The sequence below is a fragment of the Olea europaea genome, chromosome 8, assembly GCF_002742605.1.
Source record: "Olea europaea var. sylvestris chromosome 8, O_europaea_v1, whole genome shotgun sequence".
Classification (NCBI taxonomy): domain Eukaryota; kingdom Viridiplantae; phylum Streptophyta; class Magnoliopsida; order Lamiales; family Oleaceae; genus Olea; species Olea europaea.
The window spans coordinates 1270304-1281436 of NC_036244.1; the positions used below are offsets into that span (position 1 = coordinate 1270304).

At 33.5% G+C, this 11133-nt stretch overlaps 1 protein-coding gene across 2 annotated transcripts; it reads right to left on the minus strand.

Annotated features, from left to right (window-relative positions):
- Positions 1–368: 368 nt before the first annotated feature.
- On the minus strand, positions 369–7814 carry LOC111398463 (adenine phosphoribosyltransferase 4-like). 2 transcript variants are annotated; one of them, XM_023025369.1, is made up of 6 exons: positions 7427–7811; positions 7232–7342; positions 5314–5406; positions 4360–4509; positions 2558–2616; positions 369–689 (listed from the first exon to the last, which is right to left on the minus strand). In XM_023025369.1, the coding sequence occupies exons 1-6, from the start codon at positions 7506–7508 to the stop codon at positions 636–638; spliced, it is 549 nt and encodes a 182-aa protein (XP_022881137.1). In that variant the 5' UTR covers positions 7509–7811; the 3' UTR covers positions 369–635. The 2 variants fall into 2 exon arrangements, with proteins under 2 accessions (XP_022881137.1, XP_022881138.1); XM_023025370.1 differs by lacking the exons at positions 369–689; positions 2558–2616 and having other exon boundaries at positions 4366–4496; positions 7427–7814.
- Between the last annotated feature and the right edge of the window lie 3319 nt (positions 7815–11133).

Below are 11133 nucleotides of genomic sequence, written 5' to 3' on the forward strand. Positions count from 1 at the left end.
CCTAGAAAACCAAAGACCCCAAAAAAAGCCACCCATTGTATGTGAGAGGACCATAAACAAAGCTGTCAAAATTACTATGCAGCAGAGCAGTTCAGAGGCAATATAATTGTAGCACTTCTCCATTGTTTTTCATCTTGCTAGCAACGTTGACTATGCAGCAGAGCAGTTCAGAGGCAATATAATTGTAGCACTTCTCCATTGTTTTTCATCTTGCTAGCAACGTTGACTTTTACTATGCAGCAGAGCAGTTCTGAGGCAATATAACCCGACATAACACACATAAATGCTACAATCTAGTCCAGTTTTTTAGGAAACAATTAGTCGAGACAGTTAAAACTGAGACGAGAATTACCAATTAGAAGAAGAAGAAAATGAAGCCGAAATCCATTTCTGAGCTTTTAGAATGCGGTAAAACAAAAGCATCCAAAAGTCACATCATCTATCCATGAGAGGAAACATTTCTTAACAAGCCATTGAGCATAAAAATTCCTTAGCCAAAGTGGAAAATATACTGATTAAATCATGGAAAATCCCACTAGTAGGAGAAATGAAGGGGCTAAAGTGAAAGAATATTCCCGGGCGATAATAGCCTTCCAATGTATAGCAGCAAATGTCCATATCGTCATCTGTTGCTTCTATTGAGATTCCACGAGAACAAATAATGGCTTCCCTTTCAATCGATCCCTTCCCTACAACATTCAGAAGAGTCGAGAGACAGAAACAAGAGAAATTAATCTAGAATGAAATCGTTGTAAACAGAAATGACACATGAAAATATATGCTTCAATTGATGAGCATGCAGAAGCTTATTGCCCCTTAAGTGACTAGATCCTAAAGAATTTGGTCTAATATTTCACATATAGGTTGAGTCGAATTTTCTAGACAAAAAGTGGGTAGCTAGAATTTCAAAGAAAGCTGAGAAATGAAATCCGGAGATTGAAGTAAAGAAGACTAAAAACTTAATCTGTTCTATTAAAACGTCCATTCTAACGAATACAACACGAGCTTTATCATTTTACATAACATTTTATGATTATAATCAATATTAGGACAAAGATATAAACCGGAACTGATTACAAATATATACTAATCCTGGTTAACGTTCTATGGGATATGACAGGAGGGAGTTTAAAGTCATCCACATATTACATCAAAAACTAAGATTTAACATTGCTTTGTAAATAAACATTAATTTATGATCGTGTGATGAAAGTCACTAATCTTTAGCACTCATTAGTTAACAAAGAGTGCTAAATCACAAGGAAGTTTGCATCAAAATGATTTGTTTACTTCCCTGTCTACACATTATAGTTGCATTAAATCCAATGCATCATCATTTTCGAGTGTAATGCTACTTGTACATAATTGTTTATATCTCTTTACATAATAATGATATGCAAAATTGAGTGACTTTTTTCTCTTTCCTTCTCTCTCTCTCTAAACCATGTTTGAAACTTGTTTTATTTCTCTCTAGTTCAAAATCATCTTTTCCTTTCTTCTTCCAAAATAGGTCTTCCAAATCACCTAAAGCTTCATCACAAACCCCCAGAATTCTAGCTGTATAAAAAGAAATTAGGAAAACCTCGTCTTCAACAATATCGATTCACGGGTAAATTATTTTTAAGTTTATTTTATGATATTTTTAAGTTGATATTCTACTGTATTCTTTTTCTTTACATTTCTGTTGATGTGCCAGTGTATATCAGTTATCTTAGCTTTTTTTATTAACATATTCTGTATATATTTGCAGTTCTTTAATACTTTTGCTTCAAAAAAAGCCTTAACTCAGGCCAGAAATATTGTGTTTATTGCTTTTGTTTATTAATTTTGTGTAATTCTGTTAGTATATGCTGCAATCCTTTCTCTTAAATAATTGATACCAATGATTCTTGTGAGAATGGTTGCTACCAGTTCATGACATTTGAACATATCCATGAACTCTCTCTACATAGCTAGAATTTTGGCTATTTGGAATGAAGACTTTAGGCGATTTGGAAAATTTGGAAGATCAATTTTGGAAGAAAGGAAACAATGATTTCGAAAGAGAGAGAAATAAAAGAAGTTTCAAACACTCATGGAAGAGAGAGAAGAGAAAAGGTCTAGTCAATTTTGCCACGTCATCATTATGTAAAGAAATCTGTAAACAATTATATAAAAGTAGCATTGCTCCATTCTACAATTGAACTTGATTAGAAAACAATCCAATGAGAACTTAGCCACTAACAGAACCTTATTTGGTGAAAAAATGGAATGAAAGAATAAAAGAAAGCCAACTTCGAGTCCTTTTCGCAACCATGTGTTGGAAGGTCATGTGATGAGGTCATCTAAATGTACTAGCCCCCACCATATTTCATAAATAACAAAATCCACATAAATAAAAAGTACTCAACATCAACAGACAAAAGAATATAAATGAAATAGACGATCGCATAAAAAGAAACATAGACAAAATTCTTGTTGTGATGGTCAAACACTAAAAATTTGAAAAACGACCAACTTAAAGTCATTTTTTCTCAAGGGGATTAGGGAATTCAGAAAATAAATTGGTAAAGCATACCTTTAGATCTGGTATTTCAATGACACAAGCACACTCTACAACTTCAGCTCCGGCACGTTCTGAGAAGCAACAATTTCAAGTCAGGCCAGCAACATGTACATTGTTCTTGATAAAAAAGAAGACAAATAAATAAAAATGTAACTCTTTAAATAGTTTGAAAAGAGTCCCACAGTAATGAAGATATGAAGAACTAATAACCCATAACCAATTTCGAATGTAGCTCACAACATATACTAAGAAAAACCGTGTTTATGTAAAAGAACATTTCATAGAAGTATCAGTTTCTATTAAAATAAAAAAAATAAAAAATAAAGATTATGGAAAGCCTGCATAATATAGCTATTAATGAAGAGTACTGAGTACCCAATAAGTTCATGGCAGCACAGAGAGTGCCACCAGTAGCAATCAGATCATCAACAACCAATGCACACTCCCCAGATTCTACTGCTCCAACATGCATCTCAAGACAGTCGCTTCCATATTCCAAGTCGTACTCTTCCCTGAAAACTTTACCTGTGATTAAATGAATTTACAATAAGATAGCAACACTAATAGGAAAAGAATAGGAACGTTGCATGAAGTTTTTGTCAATTAAGAGTAGGGTGAAATAGTTTTAACTTCAAAAGTTGAGAATTTAACTGGCAATATGCATGAGTAGATGACAAGTTAACACCAAAAAATGGATAAAAAGAATAATCCCAACAAAAATTAGAATCCATGCATCAGAAAAGTATGAGTTAACAAGCAGCTTCAATAAATCACAGAGCCAAATGCGTTGAGCTAGAATAAAAATGATGGCCTCAAAAATGGTAATAAATCAATTGAATGAAAAATGGAAGCAATGTCGAAAGTACATGATGGGCAAAAAATCCCCTGTTTGGCAATGATTAAAATCAAGATTTTTGTCAAATTCAATAATTAATTTACGCACAACTTTTCAACCACACATTCCATCAACTTTTATCAAAATCTATTAAAATTTGATTTTAATCTCCACCAAACAAGGGCAATGTGGTTGGCCCGAAGCAAAGCTTAAGGAACATGCTTGTTGCATATGATGGTTTAAAAAATCTTGGATCTAAATTAACACAATTGAGAATGACAGGATTCCAATCAGTAGATAATGAGAAAACACTATGGTTCACCTGAAAAAGATTTAAAGCAATAGATATTCAAAAGTATAAGATAAAAATGCTGAGATTTTTGCCTAATTAATTGAATAACACAGGTAAACAAACAAATAATCCCGCTTTTCAGATAAAAAAAAGGTTTCCAACAACAAATGTAAATTAGGAACACACTATAAGGAGAGAGTACCAGGAAGTTTCTTTGGCTTTCTCAAGGGAACAAACTTCGCTCCAATTGCCAACGCAATGGGAGGGCCAAATATAAAGCCCCGGGCCTCTATCCCTGAGTGGGAGAAAGGAAAACAAATGTGAGAACTTGATATTACATGATAATTTTTAACTTGACTAGTAATTCTTCATAAAATCTCTGTGACGAGTAGTTGGCCAGAAATATATAAATACCACGTTGTATGAAACATACCCACACTTCACACCTGTTTCTAAGTCCAAGAACATAGCTTGAAGCTTAAAATATGAAGATAGACTTACTAGAGATAAGACTCCCCATTCTTATGGTATAACTTGTACAAAAATTGCTATACTAAGAAAAACCGTGTTTATGTAAAAGAACATTTCATAGAAGTATCAGTTTCTATTAAAATAAAAAAAAAAATAAAAAAATAAAGATTATGGAAAGCCTGCATAATATAGATATTAATGAAGAGTACTGAGTACCCAATAAGTTCATGGCAGCACAGAGAGTGCCACCAGTAGCAATCAGATCATCAACAACCAATGCACACTCCCCAGATTCTACTGCTCCAACATGCATCTCAAGACAGTCGCTTCCATATTCCAAGTCGTACTCTTCCCTGAAAACTTTACCTGTGATTAAATGAATTTACAATAAGATAGCAACACTAATAGGAAAAGAATAGGAACGTTGCATGAAGTTTTTGTCAATTAAGAGTAGGGTGAAATAGTTTTAACTTCAAAAGTTGAGAATTTAACTGGCAATATGCATGAGTAGATGACAAGTTAACACCAAAAAATGGATAAAAAGAATAATCCCAACAAAAATTGGAATCCATGCATCAGAAAAGTATGAGTTAACAAGCAGCTTCAATAAATCACAGAGCCAAATGCGTTGAGCTAGAATAAAAATGATGGCTTCAAAAATGGTAATAAATCAATTGAATGAAAAATGGAAGCAATGTCGAAAGTACATGATGGGCAAAAAATCCCCTGTTTGGCAATGATTAAAATCAAGATTTTTGTCAAATTCAATAATTAATTTACGCACAACTTTTCAACCACACATTCCATCAACTTTTATCAAAATCTATTAAAATTTGATTTTAATCTCCACCAAACAAGGGCAATGTGGTTGGCCCGAAGCAAAGCTTAAGGAACATGCTTGTTGCATATGATGGTTTAAAAAATCTTGGATCTAAATTAACACAATTGAGAATGACAGGATTCCAATCAGTAGATAATGAGAAAACACTATGGTTCACCTGAAAAAGATTTAAAGCAATAGATATTCAAAAGTATAAGATAAAAATGCTGAGATTTTTGCCTAATTAATTGAATAACACAGGTAAACAAACAAATAATCCCGCTTTTCAGATAAAAAAAAGGTTTCCAACAACAAATGTAAATTAGGAACACACTATAAGGAGAGAGTACCAGGAAGTTTCTTTGGCTTTCTCAAGGGAACAAACTTCGCTCCAATTGCCAACGCAATGGGAGGGCCAAATATAAAGCCCCGGGCCTCTATCCCTGAGTGGGAGAAAGGAAAACAAATGTGAGAACTTGATATTACATGATAATTTTTAACTTGACTAGTAATTCTTCATAAAATCTCTGTGACGAGTAGTTGGCCAGAAATATATAAATACCACGTTGTATGAAACATACCCACACTTCACACCTGTTTCTAAGTCCAAGAACATAGCTTGAAGCTTAAAATATGAAGATAGACTTACTAGAGATAAGACTCCCCATTCTTATGGTATAACTTGTACAAAAATTGCATGGAACCCTCGGACAAGGGAGCATTTGTTATGATAGACCAAAAAGAAACTTGAAGACAGAGATGGGAAAAATGCTCCAAAACTGAGAATGTAACAATAAGCAACACAATTACATATATTACTAGGTTAGAGACTTTAACATTAACTTCTTAGAAGGTGACTTTACACCATTTCATCATGCAGTTGAAAGCCCTTATACATTCTAAGACAAAAATGAACGAGCATAATTAAGACAACAACAGTCTTCAAATGAATACAAACTGCAGAACATACATTTTCCTCTGAAGTAAAACAGGGAATATATTACTAAAATGGCACCAAAGTCTTGTATCTTACAGATATCTGACTCGTCTCATGAATCTATTTTATATTCTTAAAAGAATGAAACAATCATTTAAAAAAAAGGGGGGCATGCAAGTTTATGGTTCTGCCTCATAGGATGGTGAATGAAATAACATAAATATATAAAACTGATGCTAGGACATCTATCTTATGGAAACCACCACTTCTCTTAAATGATTGCATGTTGTCATGTCACCAGTGCTATATATATAATAATAAGGAAAAATAACCATTATTAACAGTAAGCTGAAATGCAGAGGGGGAAAAGAAAATTTGATCAGTACAATTAACTTATAATGGATTATAAATTTTGTTTATTTTCTAGCGCTCTTTTGCTTTTCTTGCAATTATTCGTTATTGTAGGACTCGAAGTTCAGTGATTCACTTCAATACCACAAATTGAGCCTAAATAAATGGTAAAGGTGAACACAGGAAATACAATAGTCACTGTCACTTTCACAAAATTTGCCATATTGAAGTTTCATCAATGATCAAACTATACGATAACTTAATGAAAGAAATAGCAGTGGAAAGAGACAAAGAAGATACAAATTATAGTGGAGTCTGGACCTCCATAAACAATCTTTCCAACAATAATAGACCATCATTGCTCAATAGAAAAACCATTAACAGAGTCATAATTCACCATCATCATAACATATAATAAGGTTTCTCTGTTCTTCCCATAAGTTGAGAGGCTCAAAATCAATACTTTGAACAGTGAATTGTCCAAACCCGGATTAAAATCTGACAAAATAATTAGGAAAAGGAAAAAAAAATTGAACCCATCATTCTGGCCCACATCCCTTCACCCTTATTTCAACAATGCGGATTGTGAGCATCTACCACCAACGTTTAACTGTGAAGCGCTGATATTCAATAACACGCCCCAGTTTGAAAAATCACTTTTAAACAATTAATCCCTTAAAAATTCAACCCAGAAATTAGTTGTTTCTAGAGTATTGTATTCTCCTTCAAAACAATATGAAGATACTTAGTCTTCCAGATTAAACAAAATTTACAGTCCACGACACATCCACTTAGCCTCTCACTAAAAATAAAAATAATAATAATAATAAATAATAAAAAAAAAACAAACAATCATGTAAAATAAGAGTGATACATGAATACAAGTAATAAAAATAATAATAGAATAAAGTGCGAAAATACACATTAAACGGGACCACTTTCGTAGTATAATACAGCAAGGCAAAATGAAGAAAATGTACCGGCGACAATAGTAATGTTTTTGCTTTTGTATCTCTCAACGAACAAATCAATGGTGTCCTTGAAGGCCTTTGGATCGAGTAAAAGTGTAGTAATATCTTGAAACATTATCCCTGTTCAAAACCCATAAACAAAACTGTACATTTACATGTAGCTATAAATATAAACAAGTGCACACAGTGTGCTCATGTGTGTACCTGGTTTTGGGAAATTTGGTACGACCCGGATTCTCGATTGAATGCCATCAATACGTGGATCATCCTCTTTGCAAGCTGACATTATGCTGTAACAAGAACACAAAAAAATTTCTTCGGCCTTGTAATTTAATCTTCCTCCGAATAAAAATGAGGGAACTGAAGGAGAGCGACAAGGAAGAGAGGTATAGGAGTAGTTATAGGAAGAGTGAGCAGTGAATGAGTATTTGATTCTGTGTGTGTGTGTAAGAGAGAGAGAGAGAGAGAGAGAGAGAGAGAGAGAGAGAGGAGGGAGGTGTTTGGGCCTTGGCGCTCTGCACAAGAAAGAGGCAAAATCACCTCAGATAAGCAAGAGGATCATCTAAATCATAACGTTTATTTGTTTCTTTTGCACGATTGAAGTGTTTGTTTCTTATTCAAAAGTTCATTTTTCTTAAATTTATTATTTTCAATCACCCCTTACTTAGAGGGTATTTGGTAGGAATTATAAGAATTGATTTTTTGGCCGTTAGATATAAAAATGAATCTTACCTATCAGAGAAGAATTAAAAAATAACGACTGAAAAAATAAAATAACGGTCAAAAAGTTAATTTTAATTGGCTTAAAATCCCCACCAAACACAATCTTCATAAAATGATTTCATATGTGAATTTATAAATTTTTGATACTTTTAATTATACATTCTCCAAAAAATTTATTTCACTTCAAATAATTTCACCTTTTTGAACCCTCAATTTTTCGTGAAAAATGTATTTTGGAATAACATTTTGATGGAAAAAAGAGTCCTATCCCTACTGATAATAGTAATTAATGAGAAGGGGAGTTGCCCCCAGGGCATATCTCCGAGTGGCAAAGGGGAGCGCGGATAGGGCTCAGCGCGGCAGTGTGCAGAGTTCGATTCCCCGCAAGATGGAATTGACTTTGTTGCAAGCGGGAGTTACCATATGGGTTAACAGCCTTGGCCTATCCATGTGCTCTCCACCCTGGCTCCTGGGAGGCACATTCTGCGATTTACCTTCTCCACGATGGCTCAGGACAGGGTCGGTGGGGGCCCTTAAGGTTGGGGTTCAACCTTTTTTTTTTTTTTTTTTTTAATGAGAAGGGGAGTTTCTGCCCAGTATTTAGGTGGCTTCTTTTATTGTAAATTGATGAATCTATTTGGTCCATTGTAAAAGTACAATGAGAGATATTTGGCTAAAGTCTAAAATTAAGTCAAACGATCTTTTAAATATATTATTATTTTAATATGCATATTCAGATAATTTATTTCTTCTACTTAAGTGCTAAATTACGCAAAATATTTTGATATATTTTATGTAAATCTATTTTTGGGGTCTTTATGTGATTGATATAAAATTGGTAATATTAAATGATGTGATTTAAAGGAATCAACGATGAACATAAAATATATCAATAAATTAGGCGAGCTAAATTGGACCTTCCACCCACTTTACATGTTATTGGCCGTTTGGCAACTAACAAAATTTAGTTAATATAATTTAATCCCTTTATATTCACTTGTACTTCAATGATGATAACATATTCGATTTCTCTACAAATTTGTGTTCCCTTAAGGCGTCTCATTCCTCTTGAATGAACCTTCAATTGATTAACCCATAATCAACCTTCGAGGGCTCCACCCTTCATGATTGAAGGAATCTTAATCGGAGTCAAACCTCTTGTATCAACATGACCACAAAGCACTTACTGCATGAAGGCGTCGTGTTTAGTCCATTGGACTCTCACCGTCAAATCCAAGATGTGATCACTATTTATCACTCCTAGTAAGTGTTGTGTGCGCGCTTAACCGCAAGTGTGAAGTGCGTATGAAATTAGGACGATTTTGAAATATTCCACATGTAAATTGCATACACAATCGACACAACATAGTATGCCAATATCGCTACTCTAGTGAATTGTCCGGCGAACTAATTCAGTGATTAGCAGCTGGTGTCTTTTAACGCAATTTTTCCAACGCTTCTTGCAAGTCTTGTTCATCAATAATGAAGGGCATGGACTGCCCTAAGTACAAATGTATGTTATGACTTTCACATTGAGCTCAATAGTCTCGATATCAGATTTCTTGGTATATGCATAACTTAATTGTGGCCTTGGAGAACTAATAATTATTTTAAAGTTTCAAAAAGCTCATAATTTACTTAATATTTATGAGAGTAATGTTTTATAGTCTCACTCGACTGCAACCACAATTTAAGTGGCACTAGATATTAGGTTAAATGAAATGTGAAATTAAATGAGTTATTTAATTCTTCCTTTCAATTAATGCAACATTAGCGCAACCTAAAATGGGGTTACAACTCTAGTGGAGTTAAATAGCATTACTCTATTTACGATGGGTACGATCATCTCCTCATAATAATAATAATAATAATAATAATAATAATAATAATAATAATAGTAGTAGTAGCCCCTCCGGGCACATCCCAACTGGCAAAAATGAGGGCGTTTCGAGGCTGGCAGATCAGAGGTCGTGAGTTCGATTCCTAGAAGGCTCTTGGAAGACAGATATTCTCTTGGAAGGCAGAATTTATCCTGGAAGGCAGGAGCTCTACTGGAAGGCAATGTGCAAAGATGGGAAATACGACTTGCTTGGCACTTTGGCAGATCAGTTGGGGGGCTCTTGAGCACTGGTCAGTTTGGTGCACAACCTGCGGTTTAACCAATTTGCGGCTTGAGGGGCCAAGGTGTAGACTCCAGGATTTAGTCACTGTACGGTGGATATCTGGATATCAAAAAATAATAATAATAATAATAGTAGTAGTAGGTTCACTGGCATTCAAAAACATGTCATCTAATATACAATATAATAATAATAATAATAATAATAATAATAATAATAATAATAATAATAATAAAATAAAATTACAACAAAATGTGTACATGGAAAGTCCTGCATGTACTAGTATGTTTCCTAAATTTATTAATTTGTAGCACTAAAAAAACACAAATACTTGTAGCAAAATCTATAACCATGTCCATTTTTATATTTGTTAATGATTGGTTATGTCCATATGTTTTTGGACAATATTATTACTCTATATTCTGTCATTATAAATTACATGATAAGACCCAAACCTAAGTTGTTTCGTTGTGCAAATATTGATTAAATTACGTCACGTGAATAACTTTTATTTTGTATAAGTACAATATTTATTTGACCATACAACATTGTTAATTAGAGGTTTATAAATGTCGAAAGATGTGAGAAATACAACGACTAGGAAGAGTAAAAACAAGAAAACAAAATATGCGATGCAAACAAAAATGAGAAAATAATTTAAACCCCTCAGAGCCAAAAAGAATTTCACAATTATTATTTTAACAGTTTTTATTTTGTCCCAACTGTTGTATTTATGCATTTGCTTTTGCATCTTTCAATTAAGGCGGAAAGGTACAAACTGCATAATAAATTAAAGAAAATTAATTGTGATCACAAATAAGATTTTGATCTTGTCATTGTCTAAAGAGGTGAAACATAGGTCCATGAAAACGTGATTTTGTTTTAAAACACAGTGATGGATATCTAATCAAGAGGGGTTGAGTTTACCTAGTTCTGTTAATGAAATGATTAATGAGAGTTAAAAAGTTGAGAAATAATAATGAGCGGGTAATGAATTTGTATTCATGGCTCGAACAATTCGAGACGTTACAAGATAGTAAAAATTGGTAATTCGTGTTCTTTTAGACA